The sequence below is a fragment of the Dendrobates tinctorius genome, unplaced genomic scaffold (assembly GCF_039654945.1).
Source record: "Dendrobates tinctorius isolate UK_male_01 unplaced genomic scaffold, ASM3965494v1 ptg000138l, whole genome shotgun sequence".
Lineage (NCBI taxonomy): Eukaryota > Metazoa > Chordata > Amphibia > Anura > Dendrobatidae > Dendrobates > Dendrobates tinctorius.
The window spans coordinates 18,443,070-18,458,739 of record NW_027361806.1 but is presented as its reverse complement, the minus strand read 5'-3'; the positions used below and the strand labels follow the sequence as shown (position 1 = coordinate 18,458,739).

The 15,670-nt window shown below is 41.5% G+C and overlaps 1 protein-coding gene across 9 annotated transcripts in view; it reads right to left on the bottom strand.

The window, feature by feature from the left end:
• The window catches only part of LRRC7 (leucine rich repeat containing 7), a 445,778-nt gene that overhangs the window by 111,253 nt on the left and 318,855 nt on the right, over positions 1–15,670 (bottom strand). For all 9 annotated transcript variants that reach the window (XM_073544765.1, XM_073544773.1, XM_073544767.1 and 6 more), the window contains 5 exons: positions 14,016–14,090; positions 11,879–12,023; positions 7,062–7,134; positions 4,454–4,583; positions 1,701–1,816 (listed from right to left, as the gene is read on the bottom strand). In XM_073544765.1, the coding sequence (XP_073400866.1) occupies positions 1,701–1,816; positions 4,454–4,583; positions 7,062–7,134; positions 11,879–12,023; positions 14,016–14,090 (539 nt within the window). The remainder of the gene's footprint in view (positions 1–1,700; positions 1,817–4,453; positions 4,584–7,061; positions 7,135–11,878; positions 12,024–14,015; positions 14,091–15,670) is intronic.

The window sequence follows — 15,670 nt, the reverse complement described above, 5'->3', positions numbered from 1 at the left end:
TCCCAGTACTGAGCTACATACAGCACGGCACTGAGCTACATACATCCCAGTACTGAGATACATACAGCATGGCAATGAGCTACATACATCCCAGTACTGAGCTACATACAGCACAGCACTGAGCTACATACAGCACAGCACTGAGCTACATACAGCACGGCAATGAGCTACATACATCATGACACTGAGATACATACAGCACAGCACTGAGCTACATACAGCACAGCACTGAGCTACATACAGCACGGCAATGAGCTACATACATCATGACACTGAGATACATACAGCACGGCAATGAGCTACATACAGCACAGCACTGAGCTACATACAGCATGACACTGAGATACATACATCATGACACTGAGATACATACAGCACGGCAATGAGCTACATACATCATGACACTGAGATACATACATCATGACACTGAGCTACATACAGCACGGCAATGAGCTACATACATCATGACACTGAGATACATACATCATGACACTGAGCTACATACAGCATGGCAATGAGCTACATACATCATGACACTGAGCTACATACAGCACGGCAATGAGCTACATACATCATGACACTGAGATACATACAGCACGGCAATGAGCTACATACATCATGACACTGAGATACATACATCATGACACTGAGATACATACAGCACGGCAATGAGCTACATACATCATGACACTGAGATACATACATCATGACACTGAGCTACATACAGCATGGCAATGAGCTACATACATCATGACACTGAGCTACATACAGCACGGCAATGAGCTACATACATCATGACACTGAGCTACATACATCATGACACTGAGCTACATACAGCACGGCAATGAGCTACATACAGCACGGCAATGAGCTACATACATCATGACACTGAGCTACATACATCATGACACTGAGCTACATACAGCATGGCAATGAGCTACATACAGCACGGCAATGAGCTACATACATCATGACACTGAGCTACATACAGCACGGCAATGAGCTACATACATCATGACACTGAGATACATGAGGCACGGCACTGAACTACATTCAGCTTGGCAATGGAGCTACATGCAGCGTGGTGCTCCCTGACAAAGCTGCGGGTGAAACGTGCGTAGGGTTCTTGGACTGGGCTACACAAATTTTCCCTGTTGGACACATCACTAGATGTAAGTACAGTCCATCTCTATAAGAAGACACAGGTCTTCTTTGGACAGTCTTAGTATGTAGCTGATAGACCAGGATATTTCGGCACTTATTTATATTCACTAACTGCCATGTGTTTGCCTTGCATACTATGTGTGTTCTGGTCCATCTTTTTAGGAATACTCTGTTTTTGTATTTAGTCATTATTATTTAAATATCAATAAAGATGTATATTTAATGAGATTTTACTGCATTAATTCTTCTCGTGTTGGTATTACTATATCGTTATAGTCTCAACTTGGGACAATGCTGGATGAGAATCGCTCCAATCTGGAAGTTCAGTTTTCACATTTTTTTTTGGTAATGGGACTCCTTTAAGAGAAGAGGCATCCTAATGTCACAGCAGCACAGAATGAAGAATGAGTGGTTAATTGCCAAAATCCTGAAATGAGGTTGAGGATGGGATGAACTTCTCTCAGACGCTCTCAGGCCTTCACGATGGTGGCTTAATTTCCCCTGTGCGTTAGTTAATGACCACATTATGACGGTACCTGTTATCACTCAGATTCAGGACTCTCAGTTTCTGCATTTGGCCAATTTCTTCAGGGAGAAACTCCAGCTTGTTCGACCGAAGTGACATCACCGTGACATTCTTACAATTGCCAATCTAGTGTGAAAAGATAATAACTGATATTCCATCCTTTGACACTTTCAGGATCTCTGCTAGTTGTCAGTGAATGATAAGTTTTTTTTATGTTTCGGTGGAATCTTGACATTTTGATACAAAATATCAGGGAGGGAAAATACTGTATATCAATCTGAAGTCCTGGCTGTGTCCGCCTGCCAGACGTTATTTTCCCAATGCAGGTCTTTAATAGTAATAGTCATTTCTCAGGGAGCAAAGGGACCTTTGGGGCTCCTGAGTCTCCAGGGCCCAGGTGCAATGGCAACCCATTCCCCCTATTATAGTTACGTCCCTGGTACTAGCAATCTGTCCTAATTATTGCGTTTTTTTGGTGTTTTCATCTATTTTAATGCAGGTTTTTTGTGTGCAGATTTCATGCATCTTGTGTTTTTTTAACTGTGGAAACAATGCGATTTTTACACGCACTTTTCAAGCTCTCCATAAAAGCCTATAGAAAAAGAAAATCGCACCAAAAACCACACAGTTCAGTCTTTAAACGCACAGTGGGCCTGAGCTTTCCCACTTTGCTTAAACTGTAAGGCTAAGTACACAATAGGCTTTTTTTTGTCTTTTTTTGTGTTTTTTTATGCTAATTTTCAGCTGCATTTTACAGTACTAGCAAAGCCTATGAGTTTTCAGAAATCCCATGCACACACACTGTTTTTTGTTATCAGTATTTTGTGCTTTGTATGGTTTTTTGGACATAGAACATGTCACTTCTTTCAAAGTTTTTCACCCATTGAAAGCAATGGATAATGAAAAAAGCAAGTACAGTAGTATATGAAACCCATTTATTTGTGTGATTTTTCCAGGTTTACCACCTTGTCTTGGTTACCTGAGATGGCAGTTTGGATTAGTACAGTTTCATTAAATTAGTGATGCGTACAAATTAAACATTGGCCCACAAAGGTCTGAAATTGACCAATGCCTGTGGCTGACCAAGGTGTGAGATTGCACAATCTCCTGAAAAATACACCAAAAACACACAAAAAATGCACCAAAACATATATTTTGGATGCTGCTTCTTTTCTGACAAGAGTGCAGGTTTTGCGGCAGAAAAAAAATGCAGCAAAAACGCCTAGTGTGAACTTAGCCTAAAACACTGACTTTTAAATACAAAAAAACCTGCAGAAGACAAAAAACTCAGTGTTTATGCAACATGGGATCGTGGCTATATGGGATATATTTCCTTGCTGCCTAATAGTGGTGAACAGATAAATAGTTCATAGATACAATCTCTGTTTTTAATTTCTGCACATTTTCACAGGTGTTTTTTGTTGGGATTTTTTTGACATTTTAATCATTACATTAAAAGTATAAATTTTAAGGGAATGTCTATGTTGGGTAGTTTTTTTTATTTATTCCCTTGTGAGCAACATATATTGTTAGCTAAATGAGGTGTTTCCAGTGTGAGTCATGTGGATCAGGAGAGCAGACTGTCAGTCATTACATGTCTCACACTGGTAATTCCCCCTTTATTTAAAATGAGATCTGGAGGCAGATTCTCAGGGAGATCTATGTCAGACCCATAGATCTTAACAGCTCATTTACATATTAAGAAAAATGTGGACGTCCGTGGAATAAGACATCGGATCGCGGATGATAATAATGTATCGTTTTATTCAACTTTCCAGGACCTACATGCCCATACAGACGGCTTAGGTGGGTTGATCCTACTGACAGATCCTCTTTAACAAGATCTGTGTCAAGGGATTTTCCTTTCTAGAAAGTTTTAATATTGACTCCTTCACTCTGTAATGGATCGGTGGACAACTTCTTTAAATTTTCAATAGGATAGCATTGTTTTCTTATTTGCATAATGGGTGTGTGTTAGTCTGGACTTACTCAGGGGCAGGACCTAAAACCTATGATTTCTAGCAAGTACAGACTGGGGCTGAAATTCAGTCCTGGCATTTGAAATCACACAGGCCCATGAACCAGATGGGGGATATACTACTAATATTATCCTGGATGGAGGAAAGGAAGATTTACTACAAGACCAATATTTCTAATGATACCCGTGGCCTGATGGGATAAGTGATGGAGTCAGCGACTTTGTGCTCCATCACAACTCTTAACAGTAGGGGTGTCTTGAGAACACCGATTCTGTTAACAACATAGCAGACAAGGCAGCCAACAACCGGACAGGCCCTTCTGGCATTTGCCAGAATTGCCAAATGGCCAGTCCAGCCCTGATTTCTAGTATAGGCCCCCGAGGTGGAAATCTAGTATTCCTGGCGTGGTAATATAGTTACATGTAAAATATTAAACCTATTGTAGTTTTAAGGATGGGCCTATGTTAGTTACTGGAAAACCACTTTAAAGAATATGGGCAACCCTTGCAATGCTAGCATTAAACAACGCTCCACTTGATATGCCCAATGGTATTAGAACATTCCCCTTTCAATTTCTAATTTTTGCTGCAATCACCATGATTTCTAAGAAAGGTTTTGGGTTTTTTTTAATTTTCAAAACTTTTCAAAAACAAAATCTGCTACAAACTTCCTGAACTTAGTGAAAAATGAAAGTCACTGCCTAGACATCATGGATCCACGCTCATACATGTCTTTTGCTTGCGTGTCATCCACCTAATTTTGGAGAATAGTTTGGTTTCCTTACCTCCCGAGGAAGTTCTGTCAGGAAGTTTTCATCTACGGCCATGGTGCGAAGACTGTGCAGGTATCCAATGGTGGCAGGCAAACTTTCCAGTTCATTACAACTGCAATCAAACTCTTCTAACAAAGATAAACTGAAAGTTTAGAAGAAGATTTATTCAGCAACTCCTGAGACGAAACGCCCACCTCCACATGTATCATGACCAGATGGTACAATCACATCAACAAGAAATGGAGGACACATCGCTGATTTAACACTTATCTGTTTAACATATAGTGGAAATTTTGGCATTTTTACATGTTGAAAATTTCCACAAATTATATATTTGATGTGGCAATAAAGCTGAAATGCCGCAAATATGCAGCGGAAAATCTTAGTTTATTTTCCGAGAAGTAGCGCCACCTTATGGCTGTGTCTGATATTGCAGCTGAGCCCTTTAATTTAAAAAAAGAGATAAAGACCCCCATTCAACAAATCCTAAGGGGCATCTGTAATGGATCGCTCTAAGTGTGGGTATTCACAAGCTGCACTAATGCACCAGATACATTCATATAAATAACTTAGAGATGTTGTTTAATTTAGAAGATAGGTTTTCAGAAAAAGGACATATCAAATTAATAGTCATAAGAGGCGGACAATTAATTTTATTAAGCCCAGTGTCATTCTTTATTTCTTCTTTGGAGGAGCTGCAGGGAAGTTAAACACTTGCTTGTAAGTTTCCATACAGATTGCAGTCCTGTTAGGACACCCTGCAATCAACTTATTTTTGGAGGATTATATTACCAAAAAGGGATTCTGCAAAATGTTCAAAGTGGAAGTGTATTACTATTGACTAATGTCTGGTAATGGGAGAGGTATAACGATCAATAGCAAATCAGTTCTTAAAAGTGTTGATAACTGCACCAAGAAGAGTGTGCTGATCTTGTACTAAATAGGTACTTTCAGGCTATTGTCGGCAGCATGTGATAGGGCGAGACCACAATATAGGCAGAAAAATAACTTGCAACAGCCAATTAGAGCAAGATCATGAAAGAGCTGCAGGATCAGACTGTGTTTATCTTGGTGGGAAGAAGTGACCTGACTTTTCATGAGATTATTAGTGATGCTCAGGCTGTATGCAATAAACCAGTGTCATGAAGAGGCCGGTAATAGAACAACTGATATAAAATCAGATAGTGGAAGCGCTGTCAGTACCAGGAGAGGAGGGTGTTGATCATGGAGGAGAAAGTGACCTGACCACTCCAAGGGGCTAGAACATGAGGTGGGCATGAAGGGAACACCAGTCAATCGGATAATAAAAATGATAAAAGCAGGAGACACGTGTACTAATTTTGTGAAAGACGGCGACCTGACCATTCATGTGCTTATGTTAATGAGTATACAGCTGCAGGCATAAGAAAGGATACGGAAGGGCACGCAAAATAACACCTTTACAATATGTTAAATTACTTAAAAAATATTGAGCTATGAAATGAAAGAAAATAAACTTATATTAAATTACCACGAGACTAACTCAGCCCGTATACACAAGTAACATGGGAATAATAATAGAGAACGATGCAGACAGCAGATCCATACAAAGGGAGCATTTATTTTTTGTAATATGAATTCAGTAATGCTCAATGCCCAAATGCAAAAGCAATTCAAGCAACACTGAAAGCTTAAAAAGAATCCGCTGTGACTTTATATCAAATAATAGAGCGCTTCTTCTGAATTTCTATCATGGCATCTGAAAGGAATGTGTTGTGGGGAAATTCAGCGTCTATTGCTTCACATTCTAGGACGCAAGTCGCTCCAAGAAGCTTTGATTCCTCCGTATCTTAATACTCAGCATTCATCCATTGTATGTGCTCAAAGGCAATCAGAGCTGTGACATGATTACCAGGAAAAGGGAGAACACGTCTTATATGTCAGGATCACTGTGACTCATCTATCTATCTATCTATCTATCTATCTATCTATCTATCTATCTATCTATCTATCTATCTATCTATCAGCTATCATGTATCTATTATCTCTTTATTATCTATCTATCTATCTATCAATCTATCTATCATCTATTATCCATTATCTATTATCTATCCATCTATCTACTGTATCTATCAATCTACCTATTATCTGCTATCTATAATCTATTATCTATCATCTCTCTATTATCGATCTATCATCTATTATCCATTATATATCTACTGTATCTATCAATCATCTACCTATTATCTATCTGTTATCTATAATCTATTATCTATCTATTATCGATTATCATCTATCATGTATCTATTATCTCTTTATTATCTATATCTATCTATCTATCTATCTATCATCTATTATCCATTATCTATTATCTACCCATCTATGTACTGTATCTATCTATCATCTAGCTATTATCTGTTATCTATAATCTATTATCTATCTAATATCGATCTATCATCTATCATGTATCTATTATCTCTTTATTATCTATCTATTATCCATTATCTATTATCTAGCCATCTATCTAATCATCTAACATCTATCTATTTATCTATAATCTATTATCTATCTATTATCCATTTATCCATCCATTCATCTAACAAGACATCATCTTTTTATACGTTTATCTTTTTATACTCACTTTCCAATTGTATTTGGTAGTGCTACAAGTTGATTGTCATCTATTTTCAGAGTGGTGAGTTTTTTCAGCAGACCTGTTAAAAATAAGCAATATAGTTCACTCAAAGTCGGAGAAAAAATGTTGAATATACAAGAAAACATGCCCCATGATGCCCCTTTATCAGGCGTGACCAATGTGCCTTATGTGTCTGCCCTCCTAAGGCAAGGATCAATACTGGACTGGTGGAAGGGTCTGAGGGAAAGCTAATGGTACTTGGGGTAAGTAAGGGGCTCATATTCTCTTGCCCCTGGCGCTGTCAACCTGCAGCATGCCACAGGGTCTACTGGAGAGTTTTACTGCATTCTGTCAAAAATGTGGATTTATTAGGGAATCTCCCGTTTCCTGACATCATAAAATATCCACAGCAGAGATCAGCCACAAAGAGAATCTTGCTCTGTCTGTGGAGGACTGATCACATCCATTCTTTACACTTACAGCTCATCGATTGCAACGGGGATTGTGTAATGCTTCAACTTTCCTGCGGTGGCAGTGCAGGGAGACTGAATACTTTTTATTGTGTTTCTCCACTGATCACAGTTGATCACTGGAGGTCCCTGTAGCAAGAAACTATAAGAAACTATATCATCAGCTTATAAAACCCAAGTAGAAACAATGTGTGCATATACCCTAATGAAAATAAGTAAAAAAGTAAGCGCATTTAATGCACTTGCTTTTTTACTTATTTATTTTCATTAGGGTATATGCACACATTGTTTATTTCCTTGGGTTTTGTTTGCTTTTATGGCCAGTGTGAACATGCTTTTACATCATGCATGTCATTCAAGTCTACTTCAGTTCAGTTTTTTTGTTTTCATCATCAGCTCATAGTCAGGAGACACTACTAAGTAGTATTTTCAATGCAGCTGTGGATGTGAGTAGAGGAGACACTAAGGTCAGAACAATGGAAGTATAACACAGGTACATATAAAGGGAATTCATATATGTGTACGGAAAATCTGTTCAAATTACAACAGTACAACCTAAAAGTAAAGATAATGCGGCTTCCTCCTAGAATTCTGACATTTGACCAAAGAACGGGACACTAACAGTGTCATTATCATCTCAAAGCTCCCTGGTAATGAGAAAATCAGTCTATTTTTATTTTACTTACTAAGGGTGAGTGCACACAGTGCGGATTGAGCTGCGGATTTGCAGGTAAAACCACAGGTCATTTTGCCTGCGGATTTGCCAGCGGTTTTCCCCTACGGTTTGACACCTGGACAATGGAACAGGTGTCAAACCGCTGCGGAATCCGCAGAAAGAATTGACATACTGCACTGCGGTTTTGAAACCCCATTGATTTGCATTGTACTGTACAATGCCTGAGGATCCGCAGCAAAATCCGCACCGTGTGCACATACCCTAATATAGCGCCATCATGCTCCAGACATTATGAGCACTGTCCCCAATAGGGCAATCTACATTCGCTATCATGATGTATTTTGGAGTGTAAGGCCATGTGCACACGGTGCGGATTGTGCTGCGGATTTTTCAGAGCGGATTTGCAGGTAAATCCGCAGGTAAAATGACCTGCGGTTTACCTGCGGATTTGCCTGCTGTTTTCCCCTGCGTTTTGACCAGGGCCGCCATCAGGGCATTACTGCCCTGACTGGCGTATGGGGCCCGGTGGGCAGAGGGGGCCCGCATCGGGCCCGGTCTCCTCTGGTCACCGGACCCCTACCGGTAGGTAAACCGGGCCCTTGGCGCTGCCGCAGCTAAATGCTATTGACAATGCGGGCCCGCACATCAATAGTTAACAGCCGCCAGCCAATAGGAGGCTGGCAGCTGACATCAGCCGCAGCGCGCACCTCGCCGGCGTCTGACGTCACTGTCAGTCGCCGGCTGGGACGCGCTGCAGTGTGGGGGGAGCGCGAACGTCGCCCGCCGCTGGACCGCGGCCAGGTAAGAAGAACTTTTTTAAATTTTTTTAAATTTTTAAGAGCGGCAATCCGGAGGGCCAGGGGGAGACTGAGACATGGGGGCAGAATGCTGGACATGGGCAGAATGCTGAACACTGGGGCAAATTGCTGGACATGGGGCAGAATGATGAACACTGGGGCAGATTGCTGGACATGGGGCAGAATGCTGGGCATGATGGAGCAGATTGCTGGACACGATGGGGCAGAATGCTGGTCACGATGGGGCAGAATGCTGGACACGATGGGGGTAGAATGCTGGACACGATGGGGCCAGAATGCTGGACACGATGGGGGCAGAATGCTGGACACGATGGGGGCAGAATGCTGGACACGATGGGGGCAGAATGCTGGACACGATGGGGGCAGAATGCTGGTCACGATGGGGCAGAATGCTGGACACGATGGGGGCAGAATGCTGGACACGATGGGGGCAGAATGCTGGACACGATGGGGGCAGAATGCTGGTCACGATGGGGGCAGAATGCTGGTCACGATGGGGGCAGAATGCTGGTCACGATGGGGGCAGAATGCTGGTCACAATGGGGGCAGAATGCTGTTCACGATGGGGCAGAATGCTAGACACGATGAGGCAGATTGCTTGACACGATGGGGCAGATTGCTTGACACGATGGGGCAGATTGCTTGACACGATGGGGCAGATTGCTTGACACGATGGGGCAGATTGCTTGACACGATGGGGCAGATTGCTTGTCATGATAGGGGCAGAATGCTGGGCACGATGGGGCAGATTGCTGGGCACGATGGGGCAGATTGCTGGTCATGATGGGGGCAGAATGCTGGGCACGATGGGGCAGAATGCTGGGCACGATGGGGCAGAATGCTGGGCACGATGGGGCAGAATGCTGGTCTCAATGGGGGCAGAATGCTGGGCACGATGGGGCTGAATGCTGGACACGATGGGGCAGATTGCTGGACACGATGGGGCAGATTGCTGGACACGATGGGGCAGATTGCTGGACACGATGGGGCAGATTGCTGGACACGATGGGGGCAGAATGCTGGACATGATAGGGGCAAAATGTGACAGTGAGACACAGGAGGTGGCTGAATGGACACGGGGGCAGAATGTGACAGTGAGACACAGGAGGGGACAGAATGTGAGGCACGGGGCCAGAATGTGACAGTGAGACACAGGAAGGGGCAGAATGAGATATGGGGCATGATTGGAGATATGGGGCATGATTGGAGACACAGGGGGCAGGATCAAAGACATGGGGGCATGACTGGAGACACTGGGGGCAGGATTGGAGACAGATGGGGCACGGTTGGAGACAGATCGTGCAGGATCATGGGGCCGGATGGATACGGTGGAGACAGATGGGGCATGATGGGGAGATCATATGGGGCAGAATGGATACTTATGAGGGCGGGATAGGAGAACGGATGGCTGAAGCCAGGAATGAGACACACAGGGGCTAGGGTGGGGGATATTATTACCACAGGGTCTAATTAAGGGATATTATTACTGCAGTGATGTATTTATTTTATTTTTTGAGTATACTGTTTTAAATGGGGGGGGAGGGCGGTCCTGTTAATGTGTTGCCTTTTTTTCTTCATGTGATGTAATGTAGAAGTTGGGAAAATTAAGTAATATGTTCTGCAAGCGGAGCTCTAGGTAACTGTGTTATTTCCTGCAGAGACGAGTCCTGGCTGGAAGACGTGATGGCGGTCTGTGCTGGATGAAAGATGAAAAGCAAAGATGAAGGACTTCACCTAGAGACATCACTGGTGAGTTAGTGTGTCACCTATACATGACACTATACACTGTATAGAGGCCTTGTGTATAATGTCATTGATCACTGTATTAGCTGTACGCAGACACTGCATACTAAGTACAGATCTCCTGTGTATAATGGCACTTATGGTGATAGTATCATGTTTTTTTTTTTTTATTACTGATCAGTATTGTAGTATTCAGTCACTGTGGTGGTAATATGTGGTCTGGTCATGGTGCGGTGGTGTTCCTTGTATGTGATTATTTGGTCACTGTGGTGGTAATATGTGGTCTGGTCATGGTCTGGCGGTATTTGTTCCTTGTGTGTGGTATTATAGGTCACTATGTGGTCTGGACATGGTGCGGTGGTATTTTTCCCTTGTATGCGATATTATTGGTCATTTTAAAAATTGAAAAATAGATAAAAAACTAAATTGTATCACATATTTTAACAAATATTTAATAGGTTACAGTAGAATAGCGCTCGGCCAAAAGAGTCTACCCTGTTATGGTGGCGGCTTAAAAAATCTTTTGGTCAAAACAAAAGCTGCCGGCTATATGTGTGATCTGGTGATGGGAACTGTTAATGTGTGATTGGTGAGAAGTGGAGTTTTTCCAAGAGAGAGCAGTGGGACTGTGGACAGTTCGAGGGGTGGAGGCGGGGCTGGGGTGGAGTCTGGACGGAGAAAATTTTACCAATATGGGGCCCCGAAATTCCTAGTGGCAGCCCTGGTTTTGACACCTGTACAATGGAACAGGTGTCAAACCGCAGCGGAATCCGCAGAAAGAATTGACATGCTGTGGATTTAAAACCACGGAAAAATCCGCAGCATGTGCACTGCAGTTTTTAAAACCCATAGACTAACATTGTACTGTACCTTGCTTGCGGATCTGCAGCGGATCCGCAGAGGAAAATCTGCAGCAGAATCCGCACCGTGTGCACATACCCTAAGAGGAAACAGAAGCCCCCTGGATGAAATCCACACAAACACGGGGAGAACATACAAACTCCTTGCAGATTTTGTCCTTGGTGGGATTTGAACCCAGGACTCCAGTGCTGCAAATTAACAGTGCTAACCACTGAGCCACTGTGTAAACCACTGAATAAAATATTATGTCCTTACCTATAGAGTCAGGCAAGTGTTGCAATAAATTGGAGGAAAGGAGAAGATCTTCCAAGGACTCGCAGCCGGACACCTCCATGTCTATGCTCTCGATCCGATTCTTGGACATGTCCAGGTAGATGAGCTGTTTCAGTTTACCTATAGACTTGTTAGACACACAGAATTTTTTTTAGCCGGCCATAGGTATGGGCAGTTTACATTAGATAGAGTGCTGCCTTCCTTTTCATTTTTGGAAAACACAGATGCAGCCAACAGCACACAGATTAATGGGATGCACGCTCCAGAAGTCCCGGGACCCTGCAGGACCAATGACTCACAGAAAACATAAAGGAGGAACAGCATCTGATCCGGGTGAAAAGATTCAACTCGTTTATTCTGCCATCAGTACAACGTTTCGACCATAACATGGTCTTTTTCAAGACCATGAAAAAGACCATGTTAGGGTGAAACGTTGTACTGATGGCAGAATAAACGAATTGAATCTTTTCACCCGGATCGGATGCTGTTCCTCCTTTATGTTTCCTTTTCATTTTTGTCTAGATAGATAGATAGATAGATAGATAGATAGATAGATAGATAAAGAAGGCAGAAAAATAGGTAAAAAAAAATCTGAATATAAAGATAGGCAGCAATCCATAGCTATACTAATGAAAAAGGGTCTATTTTTATTTGCCCACTAGTGTTAATGTGATGTTTCAGCTCCAAACACAATCCTGAGCCTTCTTTAAGCTTTTTTCGTTTCAATGGCTCCTGAAGCAGGGACCTTCTCTTCCTCACGCTATACATTTTGAACATTTGGGTAATCATCCTGCATCTTCCACCTACATTTTTTTCACCATGCTTCCTTAAGGCTATGTGCCCACGTTGCGTGTTAAAACGCACACTGAAAACCGGACTCCTTCCCAGAAATTGCGCATTTTTTTTCCCGCGCGATTTCACCGCGATTCTGTTTGCGATTTTGCCGCGATTTTCTCAAGCACTTTCCAAGCGATTTGAAGCATCGCTTGGAAAGTGATTGACAGGTTGGTCACACTCGTCAAACATAGTGTTTGACAAGTGTGAGCAGCTTTTTACTATTGAGGCCGCCTATGCAGCATCAATAGTAAAAAATAAAATGTTAAAAATGATTAAAAAAATAAAAATTCGGGGTATATTTACCTTCCGACGTCCCGCACTGCCATCCCGGGCCTCAGCGTTCCCAGCGATGCCTTGCGAGACCTGTGATGACGTTGGTCTCGCGTTGCTATAGTGATCTCACGAGACCGCTAGAGTCACGCGAGACTACGTCATCACAGGACCTTGCCGCAAGGCATTACTGGGAACGCTGAGGCCGGGAATGCAGCGCGGGACGTCGGAAGGTAAATATACCCCGATTTTTTAAATTTTTTATTCTTTTTTTTTTAGGGGTATGGTACCCAGGGCCAGGAGGACAGTCTCCTCTCCTCCACACCGTGGGTACCAACCGCACATGAGACGCTTAACTTCCCGCATGGTGGGCATAGCCACATGTGGGAAGTAAGTGATTCTCATGCATTCCTATTGGTGCGGAATCGCGGCAATTCTTTGCGATTCCGCACAAAAGAATGAGCATGCTGCGATTTTTTCCGCGATGCGATTCCGCCGCGGAAAAAAGCGCAGTATTAGCACAGCATGTGCGGAATACCATAGGAATGCATGGGGGGCGTTCTGTACACGATTTTTAAACGTTTTCGCGCCAAAAATCGCGGCAAAAACGCTTAAAAATCGCATCGTGGGCACACAGCCTTAATCTATTCTGTCATTCTGCAATGAAGTGATCGCACAAACAATGATATGGTATAATTTCGGATGCATATACAGTATTTAGGGTGGAAAAGACGAACTCTCCATTGAAGTAGTATAACGAAGCAGTCGATCTCTAATAGGACTGAACCTGCACATTTCATTCAGTGTCATTTCCCTTTCACAACGTGGAAATTAGGTAAAAAAATGAATCCAAAGCCCATTAAAGAGCAAACAGAAGATTCCACTGTGTCAGCCACATTCTGTGCTTGTCCTGTACTACTCAAGCAAGGATTTTACACTAATCTTGCTAGTATCACATCCTTTCCAAAGACCAGATACCCAAACCAGCATGAGCACAGTGTAAAATGATTACCCCAGGCATCGTCTGAAGAGAATTGTTATCTATCCACAATTCTTTTAAATTCTGTATTTGTTCCACACCCTCGGGCTGCAAGAGATGAGAAACCCTGGTTATTACATGTTTATACAACAGGCCACAATAAACACATGACAGGAACACAAGTCCAGTATTGTAAATCACATATCTATATCCAGTAGTGTGGACACAAAGTACAGCAGAGCTGATCTGATTCACGCTAAAGTGTAACAAAAAGACAAATGCCGTATGTTTCTGATTTTGCTAATAGTTAGCTTTTGTACAATACTCTTGTTCATAGGGCAGAATTATACATAGGGGTAGTATTATAGTAGTTATATTCTTCCACATAGGGGCAGTATTATAGTAGTTATATTCTTGTATATAGGGGCAGTATTATAGTAGTTATATTCTTGTACATAGGGGCAGTATTATAGTAGTTATATTCTTCTACATAGGGGCAGTATTATAGTAGTTATATTCTTGTACATAGGGGCAGTATTATAGTAGTTATATTCTTCTAGATAGGGGGCAGTATTATAGTAGTTATATTCTTGTACATAGGAGCAGTATTATAGTAGTTATATTCTTGTACATAGGGGCAGTATTATAGTAGTTATATTCTTGTACATAGAGGACAGTATTATAGTAGTTATATTCTTGTACATAGGGGGCAGTATTATAGTAGTTATATTCTTGTACATAGGGGGCAGTATTATAGTAGTTATATTCTTGTACATAGGAGCAGTATTATAGTAGTTATATTCTTGTACATAGGAGCAGTATTATAGTAGTTATATTCTTGTACATAGGGGGCAGTATTATAGTAGTTATATTCTTGTACATAGGAGCAGTATTATTGTAGTTATATTCTTGTATATAGGGGGCAGTATTATAGTAGTTATATTCTTGTACATAGGAGGCAGTATTATAGTGGTTATATTCTTGTACATAGGGGCAGTATTATAGTAGTTATATTCTTGTACATAGGGGCAGTATTATAGTAGTTATATTCTTGTACATAGGGGGCAGTATTATAGTAGTTATATTCTTGTACATAGGAGCAGTATTATAGTAGTTATATTCTTGTACATAGGAGCAGTATTATAGTAGTTATATTCTTGTACATAGGGGGCAGTATTATAGTAGTTATATTCTTGTACATAGGGACAGTATTATAGTAGTTATATTCTTGTACATAGGGGCAGTATTATAGTAGTTATATTCTTGTACATAGGAGCAGTATTATAGTAGTTATATTCTTGTACATAGGGGCAGTATTATAGTAGTTATATTCTTGTACATAGGGGGCAGTATTATAGTAGTTATATTCTTGTACATAGGAGCAGTATTATAGTAGTTATATTCTTGTACATAGGGGCAGTATTATAGTAGTTATATTCTTGTACATAGGAGCAGTATTATAGTAGTTATATTCTTGTACATAGGAGAAGTATTATAGTAGTTTTATTCTTCTACATAGGAGGCAGTACTACGGTAGCATAATTTTTTGTACTTAGGGGTAGTTATTACAATTATTTTGTGTTTGTACAATGGGGCAGTAGTATTGAATATGCAACACAATTCCACACAATAAGTAATATCCCAAACTAGCCGATATGTGTGAATTATTTTCTAAAATATAAGTTACG